Source organism: Crinia signifera, chromosome 1 (genome assembly GCF_055691185.1).
Source record: "Crinia signifera chromosome 1, ASM5569118v1, whole genome shotgun sequence".
Lineage (NCBI taxonomy): Eukaryota > Metazoa > Chordata > Amphibia > Anura > Myobatrachidae > Crinia > Crinia signifera.
The window spans coordinates 338,166,894-338,190,533 of record NC_139217.1 but is presented as its reverse complement, the minus strand read 5'-3'; the positions used below and the strand labels follow the sequence as shown (position 1 = coordinate 338,190,533).

Below are 23,640 nucleotides of genomic sequence, written 5' to 3'. Positions count from 1 at the left end.
ATAAATTTCAATTAGTAATTTTGTGCATCTCAGTCTAAATATAGACAATACTATTGATCTATTTTGCATTTCATTGAACTGATCCACATCATTCAGACAGCAATTAGCTATAATTATTACTGCAGGTTAGACAAATAAAGCAAGTGTCTGACTGATTTCTGTGGTTCATTGCAAACGTTGCTGCCAGTAAATAAGCCGTACTACCCATGAATACTATATGCCGCCAGGAGAGAGCACTCAATTGGACTCATTTACTAACACTGCATTTTGGTGCACAAAGGGGTTTATTTACTTCGATGAGAGTTCTATTAAATATGGGATGTTGCTATGGGCAACCAATCTGATTCTATTATCTTCAAGAAGGTGCAAAAAAAAAAAAGTAATTTCTGATTGGGTTCTATGGGCAACATCACCTCTCCAATAGAACTCCCATCTTATTAAGTAAACCCCAAATTGTTCAGTACCATGGCGGACAATACATACCTTCCAACATGACTCTCTCCAGGAGGGACACAATGCTCTGTTCCTGGTCTTCCCTTTTAATGTATGATTGCCATCACCTGTTTTGAACAGGTTAATTAAAAAGAAAGGTGCTTCACCAGAGGTGATGTAATCATACATTAAAAGGGAACAGTCCAGGAACAGAGCATTGTGTCCCTCCTGGAATGGGTCATGTTGGGAGGTATGGACAATCAGAAATTTCTTCCATTACCTTTTTTCTAAAGTTAATTGCTGATTGGTCAATGTGGTTCCATGAACATTCACACAAAGCTTCATTTAGTACATACACTGCATAACTAGGATGATGACTCTCCTTTTAGTTGTATTGTGGAAAATTGAGTGTTTTATATTTATAATTAAATTCTCTGGGCACAATAGCCATTTATGCAAGAAGCATTCAAAGAAGGATCAAACAGAAAAAAATATATTATCTTTTATTATATAACAATGTTAATTACACAACAGTAAACAAACAAAGCACAGTGTGTATGTGGAGAGGACAGGGACCCAGGTGCATTGGCAGGTTACAATGGCACCAAGACTGTAGACCAGGCATTCCCAACCACAGTCCTCAAGGCACACCAACAGTGCAGGTTTTATTGATATCCAGGCTTGAGCACAGGTGACTTAATTAGTATCTGAGGGATTCTGATTAAACCATCTGTGCTGAAGCCTGGATATCACTAAAACCTGCACTGTTGGTGTGCCTTGAGGACCGTGGTTGGGAATGCGTGCTGTAGACTGAGGGAGAGCAGCTCATCTTGATCACTGCAACCGTACAGAATGCAATGTTCATAAATACCATGTGATACACCATTTTACCTTAAGAGTGTTCAGCTTAGGGGATGCATTGGTCTGTAGGAATATTTAGTGCCATTGGAACAATACTGATGCAGATAGTCCAAGTATTTCTCTTGGAGTAGTTATTTATCTCAAACTCATAATGAAATACATTTTTGGGTCTCTTGATATCCTACTGACCTTTTTTATGTACATCCATCTACATTTTTAGGTGTGTCTACAATTGTATGTAATCTTGGTGAATAATATTTTAAATACAGTAACCCAAAATTCAACAGAAAAACCTGGGAAGCATGGTTACATGGGTAGAATCCAAGCCCTTCTCCAACACGACCTTGCTGTGTCCATTCTTTGACTGAGATCTTCAAAATCCATGATTTCAGCCTCCTACATCACACAGTGTAACACACTGCAAACACCAAAGAGTTCTGGCAGAGGCATGCAGGTGAAGTCATGAAGTGCATGACCTTTTCATTTTCTGGTTTCCACATGTAGGCACCATCATGGTCCAGCCTGCTGTGTGAAGTGCAAAGCCAATCACTGGGCTCTTTGCAGCAGGCGTTGCCACCTTAGTATACCTTTTTATATCCAACATTCATCTCTGTCCTATCTGTGATCCAGGTGTCAAAGGATAGGAAGAAAGTGAAAGATGATAGTGAATGTTTCTTTTGAGGTGTTTGAGAAATAACGGTTCAGAATACAAATCATTGTGTCTTTTTAGCATATGTCCACTTTATAAGGTCCTAGAGACATTTTGCCTATACCTCTCACTCCAAAACAAGTTAAGCCTAATGGCTCTGGTCTGCTCTGTTAGCTGTTCTCGCTCCAATCTGGCACCATACCCACCCCATGAACAGAGTGGTACTGGTGTGGGGATAGGGTCCGAGGAACACCATGTGGGTACAGGAAGTCAGAGGACTGGAGCGACGAAGCCGGTTGTAGCCCAGACTGAGGAGCACACTGTCTCACAATCGCCTGGTGAGAAGGTTGATGTTGGAACATAGAGTGGGTATCGGCAGCCTGTGTGCCTGCATGGTTACCCAGTCTGGGCATGAGTGAGCTGGAGGTGAAATGAGCTGAGAAGTGCTGGTAGGGAAGCCGCTCCATAGGTTGCATTCCCGATCCCACTGTACAACTGCTATAAGAGGGCACACTTGACCAACTATTACAGGAAATGTCTTCTATGCCTGCAACAGGTTCTGCGGCAGGTGCTGAGTTAGCATACATGCAGGCCTGGCGTTGGGCAGACTCTGTGCGAAAGGAAGCTGAAGAAGAGGAAGATGATGGCTGTGGGTACCCAGGCCTGTAGTATGGGTCTTCCTCACTTGGAGATGTGTCCATGTAGGGCTTCTTGTAGGTATGTTCAGCTGACTCTTCGCTTGCTGTAGGGAGAATACAAACAGTTCTTGTTAAAATGTACATGCTGGTATGTTGCATCACATTACGATGGCATCCCTGAGAAAATGTATTTATTCTGTAATCTTAGAACTATGAGATAATACATAGCGGGACTACCCCAGTTTACGCATCCTATTTTGTGGGAAATCTCTCTGCCTGTGCCATAAATACATAAGGAATGCGCCCATGCACTTAGATGATTCTAGCACTTACATTTGCCTGCACCTTTAGGGGTGGGATGGGGGAGGGCATTGCCATTCTGACATAAGACAAATGAATGGTTAAAAACTGAGCTGAATAAAGTGATCTATAGTCAGTGTAAACCAGGGGTTCCAGATTGCAGGTAATTTATGCAGCGTGTTAGATTATTATACAAGAGATATAGGGGCTGCTCCGGGTCACAGGCAGTGATCCAAAGTCGGCCCTTTCCTGGATGGTCAGGGTTTGCACATGCGCATTTCTGCACATGCGCATAGCATAAGATACTTGTGTTAAATAAGGATATAATTAGTAAGCAACTAGGCCTCACTAAAGCCCCCATACACACTAGATGATATTTTAAATGATATTACTAATTTTGGCCATTCTAAGTGATAACCAGGGTTGCCAACTTTGGGGCTGCCCTCTCCAAGAGATAGGGGGGAGGACCGGCGACCATGCTAACAAGTAGGACAGGGCCCGGGGCAGGACTAATGAAGACCCATTTGAGGGCGCATGACCATTGCAATTACATCATCGTGGGCACACCAATCGCTGGGTAATGCCGGTATTACAGGCATTGCACAGGCCACAATGACAAGGTTTGCGTCATCTGGCCCTCGCAGACCCCCCCTCCCCGCTGAGTGGGGATTGCGGGAGGCTGCCGCCATTGCCTAGGACTTGTCCACCTTTCCAGGCCTGCCATAAGGCCATTCTGGGAGGTTAGGTAACCCTGCTTTCTCCCATTCATAAATACCCACTATGAATAGCACAGTACTGTCCCAGAGACATGAGTGACCTAGAGACCACGGGATCATTTTACTAAGATGGCAACCAATCTGGTTCTATTTATTATCTTCTAGAAGGGACTAAAAGAAGTAGAATCTGAATAGTTGCTATGGGCAACATCCCACCTTTAATAGAACTCTCATCTTAGTACATTTACCCCTACATATTGTGAGGCAGAGAAGCAATTAGCTGACTGTTAATACATCGCTTCTCCAGCCTCCAGGGCTAGCATTGTCCTCCTATCCCCACTGCAGGAACAACGTTAGCCCTGCTGCTGGCTCCGGGCTGCGCACAAGATCTCGCAATAATAGGCAGGCAGAGACAGCGCGGCAGTTTGAACTGATGCGCTGTCTCCAGGAGGGGACATCGCCGGAGGGGGGAGTTTATGCTCCCCGCTTTGGCTGACAAGATGTTAATACATATTGTCGGTGTCCCTTCCTGCTTCGCCTCGTTAATGCGGCGAAGCAGGAAGTATTATAGCAGCGCGCTAAGCACCGCTGAAATACATCTGCCCCACAAATTGCCGTGGAGTTCCAGGGAAAGAGTGACACGATCTGGATCAGATGCTGGTCGTCCGGATGTATGGCCAGCATAACTTTCTCTGCACATGTTACATCTGCCCCACCTGCAGAGCAGCATGCCTTTGCCCAGTTGACTGCTTTTTTGCTTTACTTACAAACATGAATAAGGCCCAGAGTCCTGCAGGTTTCAGTGTTCTCAATTTGTAGGTGATATTTTTCACTACAGAATGGCTGAGACATCAGATTGTTTGGAAATGACCTAATAACCCTTTCCAGGCTGATATGCAGCAACTGTTGCTTCTCTGAGAACATTGCAGATGTTTTTTCTCGCATTGTCAATACAAATCTGGATTCTCCAGCCTGAACTGCCAACTGTTCTGCTAGGGGAGATAGCTCATACATTTCCACACTGGTTCTACAATGTAGAAAGCCTTGTTCCCCCTATCGGTGACTTTTTGCACTAATGTTTTCTTTTGTGTGATTGATCTCTCAAATTTGACATTATATTTGTTAGCTCAAGCTACAAATGACTCTGAATAGGGGAAGTTTAATTATTATTATATTATTATATATTATTACATGTATAATATATATTTATAGTTGAAACAAGTATGTCATTGTAATATATATATATATATATATATATATATATATATATAGATGCAGAAGTACCAACACACTCGCCACTCCTAAGAATGGGGTGCAAACAGCACCCACTTCCCAGGATGGGGTGCGGTGGCCTGTGACCACACACTCTAGTAAATACAAACACAGGGGGCCCAGCACTCACTACAACAAACTGACTCACCTTAACATTCAAATAATCAATTAAATAAACAATGGGGTTTTAGTTCATGAATTGATCAATTGGCAGTTGAGCTTTGACCCAGGAAAATAACACATGTTCATTTTAGCTATGATGTGCAAGCAGTTGCCAGGTTCCCATGAAAACCAGTTGTTAGTGTAGGACTTTCAGTGAAATGGGGTCCCTTGGCGATGGGCTGCAAGCTTAAATGCATTGATCAATTCATGAACTAAAACCCCATTGTTTATTTAATTGATTATTTGAATGTTAAGGTGAGTCAGTTTGTTGTAATGAGTGCTGGGCCCCCTGTGTTTGTATTTACTAGAGTGTGTGGTCACAGGCCACCGCACCCCATCCTGGGAAGTGGGTGCTGTTTGCACCCCATTCTTAGGAGTGGCGAGTGTGTTGGTACTTCTGTATCTATATAATTGGGTTGATTTTTAATTAACCTTTGTTAAGCAGCCCATACACGCTGCTTTGTGGGCGTGCTGTACTAGCACGGATCACATTGCATTGCATTGCATGTGCATCCGTTGTGCATGCAATGCGATGCAATGTGATGAAACCTAAGTACAAAAAGTATGTGCTTGCACATACTTTTTGTACTTAGGTTTCATCACATTGCATCACATTGCATGCACAACGGATGCACATGCAATGTGATCCGTGCTAGTACAGCATGGAAAGCACGCCCACAAAGCAGCGTGTATGGGCTGCTTTACTGTGAACATAGCTTTCTCATGCACCCTAGATAAGCTAATTTACCTGAAACCCGTGACAGCTGACCCTTTAATACTAATTCAGGTGCTGTGTTTGGGATCATGGTCTCACCTTTAAAAGCCATAAGGCACTTGGCAGTTGAGCTTTAACCCAGGAAAATAACACATGTTCATTTTAGCTATGATGTGCAAACAGTTGTGTAGGACTTGCAGTGAAATGGGGTCCCTTGGCGATGGGCTGCAAGCTTAAATGCATTGATCAATTCATGAACTAAAACCCCATTGTTTATTTAATTGATTATTTGAATGTTAAGGTGAGTCAGTTTGTTGTAGTGAGTGCTGGGCCCTGTGTTTGTATATATATATATATATATATATATATATATATATATATATATATAATGTATATATATACAGGGCTATTTTTCAGCAGTCTCCAGCAGGAACTGTATTATAGTTCACTCTTTCTGACAAAATATTTCTTAGATGGACAAAACCATGTGCACTGCAGGTGAGGCAGGTGTTACTTGTGCAGAGATAATTAGATTTGGGTGGGGTTTTACACCTGCCTCACCTGCAGTGCACATGGTTTTGTCCATCTAAGAAATATTCTGTCAGAAAGAGTGAACTAGAATAAGGGCCTCAGTTCCTGCTGGAGCCTGCTGAAAAATAGCCCTGTATAAAATATATATATATATATATATATATATATTATACATGTATAATACAGGCTTGAAGGAACAACGGCGGCACTCGGAGACTGGTGAAAAGTAACTTTTATCAGCGCATCAAACTGTGCAACTCTACAATCAAAGCGGCACTAACCAACAAAGGCAAGGGCAAAGTGTCCGAACATCCAGTGGCCAGACACTTTGCCGAAGAGGACCACAAACTAAATGATCTCAGGCATCTGATAATCGATCACGTTCCGTTACTACGCCGAGGAGGTGACAGGAGCACCAGGTTATTACAGATGGAAGCCCGGTGGATATTCAAGCTGGGGACTGTGTTCCCTCGGGGACTTAATGAAAGGATGCCCTGGAACGTCTTTTAATGGACTTTTTTCTATCTGTCCTGTCCCACAGCTAGTGGCACTTTGAAATATATTCCTGGGTTCATATCTTATCCAGGACCTCCCTATCAGATAGTTGCTGTCCCAGTATTCCATCGTCTCATGATTTTGCAGGATTAGTTGCGCACCCCAGGTTACTGCCCATCAGCTATCTCAACGAGTCCTGGATAACTAATCTTTGTATATTAGCCACACAGCACTAACCTCGTTATATGTGTGGCACCAGTATTTCGCGAGCCAGCTAGATACCATGTCACTCAGTCCCGTACACCGCGACTCTCTATAGCCTGCCCAACCAAGTAGCTTAGGACATTGTCCTTCCAACATTGTTTTTAATTACTGACACGATTAGCAGCTTATCACGCTGCATATGATACGTTGCCGCGCTAACTGTAGTGTGGTGTTTCTTACTATGTAACCTTTGTATGTATATTTCATGTTCACGTTTGTTTACATGCAGGTCGCCTTGGTAACCCAGCGTTGCGTGAGCCGGTTAGAGGACCCGGAAGGAGAGCATGCATCACTTCCGGCGACGCGTCGGCCACGGACGCAGGTGACGGGCTCCCGCCTCTGTCTTCTCTCACCTGATAAAGGTAAGAGTCTTTCTTATGTTTTGTGTCACTTCTGCACCTTGAAAACGGGGTTGTACCCCCGAAACGTCGGTCTTTGTTTGCACAGTTTGATGCGCTGATAAAAGTTACTTTTCACCAGTCTCCGAGTGCCGCCGTTGTTCCTTCAAGCCTGCATTTCCTGTATTGGAAGGCACCGGAGCAGGCTGTACAGCCGGGAGTGAGTGCCGGTCCGCCCACCCACGATACATGTATAATATATATTTTCTACAAAGACACATGTTTTAAATGTTGGCATTGCAGCAGTCCACATACCTTTCCTTTTTGTGCAGTGGTATATGGGACCGGGCTCATGAGGCAGAGAAGGGTACGAGTTGGATGAAGGCAATAGGTCCTGGGATGTGCTGCTCACACCATTCTCACACTGGTACTGGGAACTGAGGTTGGAGGAACTAGTAATGCTGCGGGACTCAGATGGAAATGGGCTATGGTTGGATGTAACCTTCTGCCGCACAGTGCTTCTTGGGACCACTGGATACTCTTTGCTGCAGAGAAAACATAAGGCATTCTGGCATGATATCTTCTGCAATATAAGTGAAGGCAAAAAGAAAAACTAAAAAAGAAAAATTAATAAACAGCTTTACAAAATCCATGTACCTTATTAACTTGTCAGCCTCATAAGTTTGACTATTATATTAGCGTATTCTCTGGCCTATCACCTATTACCGTCAACCAATAGAACATCTCATATCTTTATATTCACGTATTTGGTAACTTAAATTTAATTTATGAAATATTTGAAGGGCCTCCTGTAAATGTGTAAAGTTTAGAACTACTGTTTAATACTAGTTTAAAAAGCCTTTTAAAAATGATTAGCAGAAAATACCTTTGCATCCTGGACATGCGGTGCAGCTCCATGTCATCACTCCCTCGAAATCCTTTGGCAAATGGATTATTTTCAATCTTTAACTGTGTTATCTGATAAGAAGATATGATTGAAATCAGGCTATGACAGCATTAAACATTAGAAATGTCTACCCAACTTCACCACAGACGGGACCTGGTGGAGGAGCTGGCATCGGCAAGAGTAGACACACTTGCCAATGCCGGCACTGATGTCAGCCATGCTGTATATACTCTGTCGTCCATGCTGCATATGCTCTGTCGTCATGCATCTACAGATGACGGAGGATGTCACAGATGGGAGCGCGCATCGGTAACGACATAATGCATACACACTGGACGATATGAATGTTTTGTTATCAAAGCATCATAAATGGCCAAAATGTTCAAAATACCGTCTAGTTTGTACCCAGCTTTAGATTTGAGTTTGGACACACCTCTCCCAAATCTCAATCTCACGGCACATTTTATATCTTTTCATATCATTTTATATCTTACAATGCTGTACAGAATATCATGGGATTTCATACTCTTAAGTACAATAAATATTATAAACACGGATATGCTTGCTAAGAGCTTTATAATGGACAGGAACACTTACAGACAGTATAATACAATACAATTGCGTTTGACGCACCATCCATATGTTTAACGTTAATGACTCCCAGCCTGTCCTGATATGTCCCCCTATGTAGTACAGCATCAGAATAAAAAAAAAATAAAAATATATATATATATATATATATAGACAGCCAGACATATTGGAATCTGCAGAGACCATGCGCCCCCATAGTGCCAAACCCCTCGCTTGGGCAGAGCTACAGTGTTAGTGTTACACCGCTGTATCTGCCCCACCTGCAGTACAACATGATTTGCCCATGTGCACAGTTACTTGCTCTTTTGTGCTTTGCTCCCACCTCAGATTCAGGCCCTTAATCAGATGCAAGTGGAGTAGCAACTAAGATGTGCATATAGTTACTCAAAGTTTCCTATGCTCATCAATCTGCGAACAACTCTGAATTAGTACGTATATGGAAAGCTGAAATTTGGCATGCTGACGGCAGCAGCAGCAGCGATACGAAAATTGGCAGATAAATGTCCACTGCTCATTTTTCCGGAGATTTGCGCATGCGCAGTAGGGTGTCATCGCTCTAGTGCTCAGACCTTGCTGCTCCTGGTGTTGCTCCCGGCCAGTGGCATAGCTACATATGTGGCAGACCCTGCGGTGGCTTGGGGGAGCAGCGCCAGCAGGGTCTGTGTTGTGCGCCACTGGCTGAACTGACAGGTGACCCAGGTGAGCCCTGAGCTGGTCCCGCCCTGTACATATCTAATGAGCAGGGACCAAGTGCAGTGCATATTGAATGAGCGGGTCTCCGCCCTGTGTATATGTAACTAAGGTGCCCGTAGTCCATCACCTCACATCTTCTTGGGGGGGGGGGGGAGTTGCCTAGCAGCCAAGTTAGGAGACTTCTACAGTCTCCTGACATAACTTGACTGCTTCATCCCCGCCTGGGCTCTGTGCAAAAGGCAGGCCTTAGGTGTTATCATACACCATTTTTCTTCTCTGTGTGGGTGGATACCTACAGCCCCACACAGAATCAGCTGCTCATCAGCTCCATCTCTAGTGATACTGCCATGTCTGTGCAAAGGTGAGTAAGTTTGACCCTACCGGGTGCTGATGTCACACACAACGTTCCTTAAAACACTTGGGCATGTCTGACACTCCCAGAAAATGTCAGGTCACTACCCCCAAATGCTGACTTCCTGTCACTCAAATTGTGGGTGGATTGCAATGACGAATCATATGCTATTTCTGATGCTCTTTGGTCTCAAACATACGCATTACGCACAGTCAATCCAATCGATAATCGATCGAGCTGCAATTTCACACATCAGATCAACTCTAAATCAGGCCCCATATACGTACATTTCAGTATAGTTCCCAGGTAACTTCTCATGTAGTTCCTAGGTACTGTAATATGGGAATTGTTATTGGAGTCAGTTTATTGTCTGATCCCTGGATTCAAAATGCGCAGATGAAATTCTTTCCAAGGATTTGAATGTATTTTTATTCTATTTCTTTTTCTATTCTCTCTCTTTTTAATAAAGATTTCTCCACATGGGAAATGTTCATTTTATACTGTATATATACAGATTTTATAGAAGAAAGAGGGATTGGCTGGCTGTGTTCCTTTCCAGAAACCCATAAAATGTGTGCATGAGCCTTGGCAAGTAGGGTAAGGGCATTTCATTGAGCTCGTTTTGTTAACGCTTTGGCTGCTTTTTACCTAAACTAGTGTGAGCTCAATTTTTATTACTAAGATTTAATTTTTTAATTTTGGATGGTGAATTTGCTGATGTAGCTGCCACCATTTTAATTACTCGTAGACAGGAACCATAGTAAACAAGCAATGGATTGTGTTCTATTGCATGTACTTTTGCATACTAACACTAAAGCAACAGTGTGGTGAAAGGAATGGCCGGGAGGGTTCCTGGAAAGGGGGGCAACCCTCCCACATTGCCCTCCATCGCCAGCGAGCCGCCCCTCGGTGGGGGTCAAATTACGCAATCTCGTAATTTTAGCCCCACCCCCGCAGTGCAATGCATGAAATTCCGGCATTGCACGGTGGGGCGTGGCTAAAATGAAGTGATCACTCTAGCCACGCCCCCAAACAGATCAGCCTGACTGTGGCTCCGCCCCTGCACTGCCCCTTTTTGCTCCTGGCAATGGCCCCGCCCCCTGCCTTACTGAGTTGGCTGCCTTCTCCCGGAGAAGGCAGCCAGAAAGTTGGCAAGCATGGTTAATGGTGAGACATTTTGCTCCTTACCTTGTGATTCTGGTAGGAAGTGACAGCTATAAAGGCAGTCTCTGAGAAGACATGGGTGCAGAAAGCCGTATTCTTTGACCCAAATCCATTATTTTCATCCGCTTTCACTATATGAAGCCGTGGCTGATATTTGTGCATGGAATTTAGTATAATCTACAGCAAAGATAAAAAAAGAACAGAAATAACTATATATTAATGTAAAAACAAGTGATAGTTTTTATGCAAAGTGATGTCAAAAAGTAATGTTTACAGTTTTCCTAAAATGTACAAACCAGATACATAATATGAATGAAGACTGATGTTTGAAAGATCTCACCATCTATTTTAATTAAAAAAATAATAGTGTTTTGGAGAAATGCCACCTCGCTCCTACATACACTATTTAAGGTAAAGCCTTGTGTTACACTATGGGGGGTATTAAATGTTTAGGTCGCGACGGTCAAGCTTGCTCGACCGCCGTGACCCTGTCCCGTTCTCGGTCAGCTCGACCGAGAACATGCAGGAGGGATTCAATGTCCTGCCTGCCGGGGAGCGAGAAGGGGGCGTGGCCGCGAGTTGCGGACGAGAAGAGGCGAGCTACAGCCGGCAGCTCGCAACTTCCTGGCCGTTCTCGGCAGAACGAGCCTGACAGCTAGTGAAGTCTCACTCGTTCTGCCGAGAAACCCTGCTCAATGCTGTCGGGGAAGACAGCATTGAATAGGGCCCGGTGACCATCTCCCCCGTGGTGAGATGGTCGCCGGCGATTGAATAACCCCCTATGTTTATGCTGTACACCTGACGATGGGGTGTATATCACCCCGTAACGTTGTATCAATAAATTTCACTACTTTTTGTGTTTGGGTTTAGGTCGACAGGATCATTAGGTCGACACAAACATTAGGTCGACATGCAAAAGTCAAAAGGTCAACCTTCCTGTGGTCAGCTCTGCTACTTAATCACTTTCATTTGCTACATAAGTGTCTGCCTACTGACCTTTCATTCCCTCTACACAACTAGACAGTAATCATCAGGATGAGGCTCTTGTGCTGCTGCAGCAATCCCAGCTGATCATCCACAGGTACAGACAGGACAGAAATAGCAGGGCAATAAAGAAAGACATCATTCATTGTGCCATAACATGCAGCTATGTTACCACAATATGTATTATATTGCTGAAACATAAGGACCAGTATCAACTATCCCACCTTGCTATAACGGTGACCACCAGCAGTGAAACACTTTGATTGGTTCATTACCTAAACTCTTTGACCTGCTATTGCTAATAAAAGTTCTTTCATGGAAGTAATGGGGTACGCTGCAGCCAGGACACAATATATATGAGGAATAGCTTATGTGGCATAAAGCACTAGTAACAGTGCTGAGGACTGAGTAGCCAGTGACTGCTGTTTGTCTCCTGTTTCTGTAGTTCTGGAGCGGTAGTACACATATGGAAAAACTCTGTTCTGGGACAAAATAGTTTACTGGAGCTAACAAGATTTTTTTTTTGCGTGGGATCACTGCAGCCATCACAAGCTCATTAGCAATTGCGCATGCATTCGCATCCTATAGGCAAAAATGAGGACCATCAAGGTTAAGGGTAGGCCTATGATTACACAGACTGGACATGACAGTAGAGATGCAGGAGCCATAGAAAAATAGAAACACAGAAATTGACGTCAGATAAGAACCATTCAGCCCATCCAGTCTGCCCCTTTTTTTGTCACATTGTTACCCTTAAACCCTATTTGATCCTTATTTCTTTGTAAAGATATCCTTATGTCTATCTCATGCATGTTCAAGTTGTTGTACTGTCTTAGCCATGTTTTTGCATGCAGATATACACCTTCAAAATGCTCATGTCACACCTGCGCTTTTGCAACCTCATTAACACCTCAAAATGGTTAATTCCTGCCCATCACTCTACCTTGGAATTCTTATTGCAAGCAAGATCGCAGCAGCACCTTGACACATGCACAGTGACTCTAGTTTTTGGAATCCTATAGTGCACGCACTCTCCTCTGAGCCTATATAATTGACAGAGATTTTGGTCACAGAATTACCTGAGCTAATTTGTGAGCCAATCTGTGGTTTCCTTCATATAAAAAGATTGTTCTCATTGGACCATCTTATCTTGTTTTGATGATCTACACCTCTGACAGCAAATTGATGTAATCTGGCAATCAAACCGATTTAGTTCTGCCCCTGATGAAGTCATGCTATTGACGAAACGCGTTGGATGCCTACACCAACTTGATGATCACCGCTGTCAATATCCTGAAAGGATTCCTTATTACTGTACCTTTGATTTTATTGGAAGATGTATGCAAATTTTTTATTAAATACTTTTTACTACAGTTGTTTATCTATTAACTACTTCATACCACCCTCTGAGCCTTTCTTTCTGTCATTTCTATTCTATTTCTGTATTTCTATATATATACATGCACACACAAAGTATATGTGACAATGCATTACACGAACATATATATACAGATGGAACTGGTCTCTTTTTTGCTGGCTCTGCGCCAGCGCCAAAATCTGGCGAAGAGGCGCCCCATCTGACGTGCGTCTCAGTTTCCCGTCGGCAGGGGGACGGAAACTCTGTCCATCTCTGCTTCAGTAAGACGGACAGGGTTGGGGGGCAGCAAGGCGGCGGGGACCCCGGGCGAACCTCGGCGAGGCGGCGGGAAACCAGGGGGAGCCCCGTTGTAAGGCGACGCGCGCGTCCCCTTACGGCGGCTGGCGGGGATGGCGACTGGTGAATCTTCCGCCATCCCCTGCAAGAGCGAGACCCGCTCCATCTGTATACACAAAGCATATTGTAGATGGGGAGAATACCAAGCACATTATTACTACACCCCACCCCTCGCCGCGATATGCAGATCTATTGGGAGGGGGTGTGGCCAAAACGATGCAATTCTAAAGGAACTATGTCCAATTTGCCCCGCCCTCACCCCATTCTCCCACGCATCATAACAATTGGATGTGCGGGGCAGTGCTTAGTAATAATGTGCCCAGTCTCTGTGTCAGGATTTTTTTTCTGGGCACTCAGTATCCTACCTCCATGTGCTACTGCATGCAGAAATGTGTGTTGATTTATTTCTGAAGGATCATATGAGTCTAACCTGTCACTCATTGACTTTAGAAGTGGTCATCTAACTTCAGATAAGGCAAGCTATTGAGAATCAATGTACATAAAAAACAGGCATTTCAGAACATGGTAAATTGGGACAGGCCATAGTCTCCATTGAGAATAACGAAGACAGATGTGTAGTCTGCAGTATAAATTTGATCTAATTACTATACCTCTTAGATTGCAGGGATTACTTCTAAATACATAGATTGCCCAGTCCACAACAATGCTTTAATAGTTGCATTTGATGTATAGTTTGTAAATTGTCCTGTCAAGTTATCAGAGTCGTGTTATCCTCAGTGTTGCTGTGAAGTTGAGCATGTTCTGGTGATTTTTTTTCCTTTATAAACTGTGTGAAGAAGATATTTTATCTCTGCGATGAGCATCAGTAGAAAATCTGCATTTCTGGGATGTACTAATATTTTGTACATTGTCTTTAATTCAGCAGAAGGTCTCTGGTGCCACATTCACTTTATTGTGCATAGATAGCATCTGTCTGAAGAAAGATTTCTTTTTTATTCTTCAAAATGCTTCAATCTATTTCATGTTATGTTTTAATTAATGAAACTTTAAAGGTGTTTTCAGATATCTCTCAATCTTCCATCCATGAAACGGTTAAGTGGCGTCACCCAATACTTTGATTTACAACTGCAAATATTTCCATTTCTGAATAGGAAAATCTATAAAGTTTACAGAACCTGGAAGAATAACCATTATAGTGGGCTAGGAGCCAGGTTGCAAAGACAGACGCACCAGCCAAGCACCATGCCCTCTGATCCAGTTAGTTATGGGAAATAAAAAAAATATAAATGAGGGTTTTAGAGGCTTGAATCACAAAGAAATACATAGTAATCTATTATGAGGCTCTCCAAGGGAAATTTGTTTCAGTACATCATTGGCCCTGAATAAATAACCGTGTATTTTGTAGCAAGAAATAAGGAATATTCTTCAATTCGTGTTCACTCACTCAGTGGAGTACGGGAAAGTGAAGGTAACATTATAAGGTTGAAAGAACAGGTCTGTGTATTAGGATCAGGTCAAAGGCCTTGGCCATGGTGTTCCCGTAGCAGGAACATGTAAAAAGTACATGCCATAATGCCATCATATATACTCTTATATGTTTACATGTTTAGAAATGCCCTATATTTGATGTACAATGGATAACTATTTATACCTATTCACTATAGCATTTCGCGTCAGAAGCAGCCGAGTCCCGCTGACTCCCTGCAACAAGGGAGACAGTCTAGCTCACGAGGCCCCTCTCATCCCAATGGCTTAGCCAAATTCCTTTGACATGTAGGTAACTTGCAGGCCTCAGCAGTGAATGATCTAATGGCTTTTAATTTCATTACAGTGACTCTAATTGAGAGGCTACCGCTGCACTTTTGCTCTCGGGGGGCATTTTACCCTATTCCCTCAGTCTCTCCGCACAGTAGGAGAACGGCTGTTACCCCATGTGCCTCCCCCCCCTCCAATCTCCCTCCTCACCTCCCACCACTCTGCAGCAATAGCCATACGCTACATTACACTCGGCTCCTTCTAGCCTGTAAAGATGCTGCATCACTCTAATACTATCACAGCGTTTTACTGTCTGTTATCTAGAGAATCTAGAGTTTATGTTGCAGGTAGAAAACAATAAAACATCCTTCCTAAAATCAAGCAGAGAAGGCATTTTCATGTGGTTTAAGTATTGAAATACCTATATTTGTCATTCACCAGACCACAGTCCCCATTATTCTCAAAGGGGACTGCAGTCTTGTCCAATTTTTAAGTTCCAAAAAAGCTTAGTTTCTTGGGGCTCTACCCCTATTGGCCAATACACTACCTGGAGCTTGCTGCTATAATCCTACAGGTAGAACATCGCTAGAGGGGAAGCTTATGATGCTTTCATGCCTCTTGTCTGTGCATGTGTGGGCCTAAGGTCACAAGTGCACAGTATCAAAGATAGCAGCAAAGAGATAGTGTTATTCCTTTGCTGCCAACCTGCCAAGCAAATCTCCTATCAGAGCCGCTGTCCCGGCAACAGGTTTTATAAAATACCCCAAAAGCCATTTCTAATGACCATAATCTGCATTGATAGAAAGTATACTTTTCGTGGCCCAATGGCCATCAAAGAGAAGTGGACCCTAAAATCTGCTATCATGAACATACCTATCGTTGGCAAATGTAATAAGTGTTTGCTATGTTTTTGCTAAATGACATCCATGGTTGTTAGTGGAGATGAATGAACCATTCTTTAACATGCACAACACAGGAGAAACTAATACACGATTCTCTACTTCTCTGCAGACTATAATCCAAATCCTTCATTCTGTTTTAGCCTATATCATTCCATGTTTCCTCCGTACCTCAGTAAAAATATTGAGCGCATCGGTTGGACTGGACTAATGAAACTTTGGCCCCAATATGTAGTGCAGTGGGACCATCATTACTATTACAATATATTCTGAGAAAGGAAGAACATACAAAAACAAATAAAGGCCCAATAACTACTTGTATCTATGTATTATTCATTCCCAGTCATCAGTGTTTATTACAAAGTTATTATCTGCTCCTTATAGTGCTGTCTCCGGATTAAAGGTTAGGAAGTGATTCAGAATAATGGAATATAAATATAGCTGCATATTTTTAAATAAATCCAAGATTAAGCATAAATCACTGAACATAATACAAAATGGCTCATTGACCGGGCCAGATGTGTACTTGAACACAAAAAGGACGCAGTTCTGGTACATGCTGAGTCGGACACTTTAGACATTATCCAGCTCTCTACTTATTTATGTAGGCAGTGTCCTACAGATAACAATACAAAATGAATATAAATGTAAAATGGATAAAACAGACTTTACAGTGGCAATAACAGAAGAAAGAAAAGTTATACAATTAAGGGGGTATCCAATTGCCCGCAATAGCCATGAAAAAAGGGGGGTTTTCGTTATTTTTTTATCACCACTATCCAATTAGCTCACACACACTCAAAAAAACCACTGTTTTTGTATAAAAATACATAACTCCCACGAAAAGCCTATGCGTTTAGCAGAATGTATCATGGATAAAACATGCACTTATCGTGGATTTGGTTTTGCCTGCCTGAGGCCAGCGGAACCAATACCCTATAATACCAGCTATCAGGGTGAATAGCCAATACATTAGCAGTGGGAAATTGGATATACCTCTAAATGAGATTCAAGGCCTGATTCAGAGGGGGGAAGTAAATCTCATCACGACTGCATCTCTGTATGCAGCATAACTGCAAAAAATATGCTAATGCCACAGCAGCTGGAATGTGCAAAGAGGTGCACACCAGCTGCATTTATAATCTGTTTTAGGCAAACAAAGATGCACCACCATTGGCGTATTTATAATGGCTGCAATATGTGCAGTGCGCACGAGCCTCTGAGTCCCGAGGGGGGGGGGGTGTGGGGGGCACACCGCGGGGGGGGGCACACCGCACACACATTGCACCCATTATTTAATACGCACTCTAGCGCTCAGACTCTATTGTGCTGTGTGGCGGTGTGGCCTGCAGAGAGGAGGGAGCCTGAAAGGAGAAGGCTGTACATGACCCTTCTCCTCTCTTAAAGCGCCCATGGCACCATCAGTTGCATATCTGTCACACCATTGAAACTTCTGAGCGACCCTATGGTGTTATATTCATGGTGTTAGATTCCAAACCATTGATGAGAAAACAGCTGCATTTATTTGTATACTAGGATCTTTAGATACATTCAATTCAACATACACTTATAAAACTGCTATATGCAGATTTGTTATGCCTACGTTCAGGGTGCAGTTTTTGCAACCAATTCTAAATCTTGCCCATACTGTAGTTGTGTCTTATATTTAAAGAAGATTAATGGAATATTATAGGTAGACCGTATAATTTGAGTACATCCCCTTATTTTCATCTTGTATTGTGATTGTGATCTGTCCAACCTCAAGACAATTTGAAAGACTTATAGAAATTAATTATAGAGCTGACTAAATCATTAATCACATACGTTTTAAGATAAATTAAAAAATCAGTTGGAATTTAAATATCTATCCACTATATGCTGACATTCCAGAGCTAGTGTGAGTGGCAGAATATGAGATTACTCCTAATGCATTAACCACTCTACTGCCAAACAATCTAACAGCGTGCTGTACAGTAATGGGATAATGCTTCATTTAAAAAAAAATATTAATTCACAAAATTGCCTTCATCGCATCTTCAAGGTTAAATAAAATGTATGTGGGGGTTAAAGGGTTAAAGTAGACAAGATATGTCGAAATGGAATTTCCAACCATACTAACGGATGCTGATAGAATTTGCCCTGTTGTCTTATGATAAATATACAGGCTCAAAGCAGGACTTATCTGTAGAAGCCTTTGAAGAGTGACTTAACCCCTGCAAGAATGACTGAGGTTTGGAAGGAGCTGCTTGCACTTCCATCCGGCCTCATGTTGCCCTCTGCTCTCCTTTCTGCTTAGATCTCTTTGTCTCTGGAACTCCTTATCCAATAGTGGATGTGAGCTGGATTTGATCCTTTGTTTATTGCTAAAGATGTCTCTTTGTTCATATGAACTGAGAAACCCAAGTCAGTTTAGTTAATAAGGTTTTCTATGTTAACTCCTTTGCTAGCAATGGTGCATTTCTTAAATGTCACATTTTACCTTAAATCGTCTTTTTCTAGTAAAATAAAGAACTAGGTCTGTTTTTGTATTTGTCCCAGTTTTATGTTATTATGTTTAGCCTTTTAAAGGAAACATCATTATTGAATATGTTAGCTTTCCAAATTTAACGATAATTGAACTATGCAATTTATTTTATTAGAAAACAAAGTTATTTTAGTATCTTACTTTGATGCTCTTCTGTTTCACTGTTGCAAGTTGACAGAACCTTAAGTGAATTTGGGAGCATACATTTGTCCACATGCCCTCTGGGTTATAATAAGGACCGCTGCATACGATCATTCAACTGCATTTTACAGTTTCACTTTCAATTACGTTACTTGTGGCATCACAATGCATTTTGGGACATATTGGGCAAACTGACCGGTAATGCAGTGTTATGCCAGTTTTAGAATGAGTGATTAAAGTCTCTATCTGGATAATTCGGAGACATGTCAGAACAAAGCTTTTGGTTCTTGTGTAGTTTCACGGGGCGTACTACTTCCAGGTTGGGTACGCTCGCCAAACTATCTAAAATAAAGTAACAACTCCATGCCAACGTGGATAGTTCATACCTCCACTATCCACGTTGGCATGGATTTGCTTTTAGATAGCGTGGCGAGCGTAGCGAGCCACCGAGCCCGCAAGGGGAGTCAGACGCACGCTGGCGCCGTGAAACTACACAAGTACCAAGCTTTTATTATCTGTAACTCTGTTTTCATTTTGACACCATATTGAAAATTTAATTTCTTATACTTTTTTTTTTTTTAAGCTCTTATGCAGGGTACACACCAGAACGACAAGGGCCCAATCCTTTCAATCTAGATCCAATTCCGACCGATTGGATGTAGATTGTAGGTAGATTGGGCCCTATTTTGTCTGTTCTGATCCAATCCGATGCGCGGCCCCGCGGGTCGGTCGGTCGTTATTCAATAAACATTTATTGGTTAAAAACATCCACGGGTATGAATAAGTAACAATCTGCCTTTAAAATATCAGAACATACTATACAACAAGGGATTAGCTACTATAAACATAGGTTGAACTAGATGGACGCAAGTCTTTATTCAGCCTCACCTACTATGTAACTATATGTAAGTTCCTACCTGCAGCAGGTAGGGTCTCGAAAACGACCATACACCCGGGTGCGGGTCGCAATCAGATTGGAACCCGCTCACGATGCACATCGTGAGCGGGTCGTGCGCTCCGCGTGATCGTGAGCGGGTCGTCCTGGTGTGTACCGCACATAAGACACATGTTGTAAGTTCTAGATTGCATTTACAATGCTTTAATACATGCTAGGTTTTATTTACTAAGATGGGAGTTCTATTGAAGATGGGATGTTGCTATGGGCAACCAATCAGAATCTACTTCTTACTTATTTAGCACCTTCAGGAAGATAATAGATAGTATCTGATTGGTTGCCCATAGCAACATCTCATCTTCAATAAAACTCCCATCTTAGTAAATAAACCCCACTGTGTTCATTTGAGATACAGCACCTAATATAATGTACACTCTATGATATATGCTCCTTCTGTTTGGAGGAAGCTGGCTTGAAAGAGAGCACAGTCTGAGAGAGTTATAAGATGCTCTTTCCCAGGCAACCAATGGTCCAAAGAAGCTGTGGGTGAAATTTAATAGGATGAGAGATTCAGAAAGTGAGAGATTGGGTAAAAAATCTCCAGGTTTTTTTACAGCGGCAATCATTTACACTGCACAACCAGTTTGATTTGGCATGTAAATGATTGCCGCTTACCCAATCTCTCACTTTCTAATTCTCTCATCCTATTAATTTTCACCCAGTGTGTTGTTCACTAAATACATGCTGCATGTGATAAAGCAGGGCTGTCTTTTTGTATGGGCTTAATGGGCACTTGCCCAGGGGCCCCAGGTGCATAAAGGCCCTATGCTGATAGCTGAGGACCCCCTTTTTCCAGGGATACCAGAATTTTGAAATTCAGCCATGGGGAACTGGAGATATCCAACTTCAAAGCAGCAGTCCACACCTGACCTGTTAATTGCAATTCCCAGTCATATTTATCAGGTTCTTTCTGACTTAGAGTTTTTCTGAGTATATTCCAAAAGCTGGGACTCTCCTCTTTCTGCCGACACTAGCGGCTTGTCTCCATCATGCCCAGAACCAGAGATATCAGCCTTCCAGCAGCCGGTCCCTGCTCCAGCTCCAAACGTCTGGTGTACAGTTTTATTTTTTTGTCAATGGATTGCTCTGGCTCCTGATCTCTGATCCCCAAGTTCCCAGCACCTCCTGAAAGTTGGGACTCTAGGTTTTTATACTATTGAAGGCTAAGAAATCTATTTCCAGATAATGGCGATATCTGCAGTCAAACAAGCTACCCTTCCACCGGAATATGATGAATATTAAGCCCACTCCATTATCCAACCCTGCCCTGCATATAAAACACCCCCTACCTCCCTGGAAGTCATTTACACGGGACCCTTCATTCAGCTCAGTGCCCCCTTCCACACATTAGTGTTCTCCCTCCCACCATCTGTGCAGTAAAGGAGTAATTAGCAGAAGTTACTGCTCCAGGTCCTACATGTTGAGTGGAAGATAGAGCACCCCCTGCCACCCGTGGGACATCAAAGCTGCTGCTGATAGCACCACCCACCCCTAGTAGGGGAGAATGGGTAAGGGCCCCAGTGCACTGCTGTTAAGACGGCCCTGTGATAAAGCAATAAAAATAGTGGAAGACCACTAACCAAAATCAGACAATTAAATCAAAGGGTTGTGTAAATTGTATTTCAATGGATTTGAATGCAGGTGTACTGTACAAAGAACAAAAAACTTCCATCTATTTAGTAGCAATTTAAAGGGGTAAATTTACTAAAGGAAATTTGTAAAACAAAATAGGTGTATTTGTATCCAGAAATACACTTATTTTTGACATTTACTATCCCGAAAATACGGCAATTCGTAGTTGTCTTGATGTGCTATCAATACGAATACAAATTTGTCGTGTTTTCGGGATAGTAAATGTCAAAAATAAGTGTATTTCTGGATACAAATACACCTATTTTTTACAAATTTCCTTTAGAAAATTTCCCCCAAAGCGTCTATTTATAATTGGCTAGAAGTGCAAATTTTGAATATGATTCTTTTTCCCACATTATGGTTTGCCAATACTCGGGAGGTGTATTGGGTGAATTTCCTGGACCTTGACCTCTGTTAAGGTATCGGTGTTTTGGGGAGGCTAACCCATGTTCCTGCTCAATGACGCAAACATGCACAGTATACTATGATACACACTGATGGACATAGCCACAATTCCTAGTGATCTCTCCTTTCAGCGTGCCTGCTGCATGTCTTAAGTCCCCACTTACATTTCTAAAAAAATATATATATATATTATCCAAGCATCAAAGCTTTCACACCTTACCAGCCAGGAATGCCAGTAAAGTTGAAGTAAGAATTACATCTGTTTCAATTGGCTATATTCTGTTGTTACTGTAAGTGCACACAAGAGCCAGTTTGCAGCTGTGCAATGAACCTAAAATGCCAAACTTGAATAAATTTACATTTTCTTAAATAATTTAAGTAGTACTGCACTACAAAATGGTTTATTCCAAAAATTAAAGATGATATATTATTATTATGCTTTATTTACATGGTGCCGCAAGGGATCCACAACACCTTCCTTTATAAAGTGCAAACACAGAAACAAGAAAGAGTGACTTATACCCCTTTCACATCGCACTTTTAAAACGGTATATTGCCGTTTTTTTTCCATTTTAAAACGTTTAAGGCTGCAATGTGAAAGTGCCAAAGTTGATTTACCGGTTAATGATAACCGGTATTTCAACACGGTTAAAAAGCAGAGTCCTACACGTTTTGAAGCCGTTTTTTGGCAGTTTGAACAGCTCTATTTCAATGGCTTGAAACGTGTCCCTTGGGGGTTAAACGGGTTGAATGTTTGAATGGTATTAAATGATTTTTAAAACGGTTTTCACCTGCAATGTGAAAGGTCTCAAGGCTCAGACCCGTTTTAAAGTCCCATTTAAGAATACCGTGTCATTACCCATTTCTGCAATGTGAAAGCAGTATTACAGTAGAGAACATTGCAGGACATGTGTTGTATGTACAGGACATTGACATTGCTGTATAAGCAGGCATCACACTGAAATAAGCAGCAGGGCAGTCAGGCCTAAGGGTCAGCTGCCATTATAGGCAGTGCAGAGTGAAGGAGTTTATGCTCCTTTTCTGTAGCACCACAAGATTTTTTGACAATAAATAGCACTGGAGTAGATAAAAGCAACAGTAATCCCATTTAATATGGATAGTAATAATAATCAGTAAGGTTTTTCCCTTTCATACATATGCCAGTTTATCCCAAATACACAAATACAGATGTGTACACATACACCCATTCGGAATAAGAGCTTTTTGGCACACCACAGTCGGATACGTTTTCGCAAAATATGTATTGTATTCAAATCACTAAAGCAACACAACTGCAATGTATGGTACACTGAATACTCACTGCCATATAGTTACTGTGGGTAAAAAGACCAGAGACAGAAGTACGATTCAAGTGACCCAGGCCATGGCTCACCCGCATATTGGGTCTAATCACTGATCGCAGGGCAAATCTGTTCTCAAAATGGGCAAAACCATGTGCACTGCAGGTGAGGCAAATGTAACACATGCCGAGTGAGTTAGATTTGTGAGATTTATTTTGTTTCTGTGCAGGGTAAATACACAGTGTTCTGCAAATACACTAGGAGGGTTATTCTGGTTCACACACAAAGG

At 42.2% G+C, this 23,640-nt stretch overlaps 1 protein-coding gene across 1 annotated transcript in view; it reads right to left on the bottom strand.

Annotated features, from left to right (window-relative positions):
- Positions 1 to 2,039: 2,039 nt before the first annotated feature.
- The window catches only part of TBX5 (T-box transcription factor 5), a 64,863-nt gene continuing 43,262 nt past the window's right edge, over positions 2,040 to 23,640 (bottom strand). Inside the window, exons 5-8 of the mRNA XM_083158384.1 lie at positions 11,105 to 11,257; positions 8,260 to 8,351; positions 7,689 to 7,918; positions 2,040 to 2,684 (exon numbers count right to left, since the gene is read on the bottom strand). Coding sequence (XP_083014510.1) covers positions 2,113 to 2,684; positions 7,689 to 7,918; positions 8,260 to 8,351; positions 11,105 to 11,257 — 1,047 coding nt within the window. The 3' untranslated portion in view covers positions 2,040 to 2,112. The remainder of the gene's footprint in view (positions 2,685 to 7,688; positions 7,919 to 8,259; positions 8,352 to 11,104; positions 11,258 to 23,640) is intronic.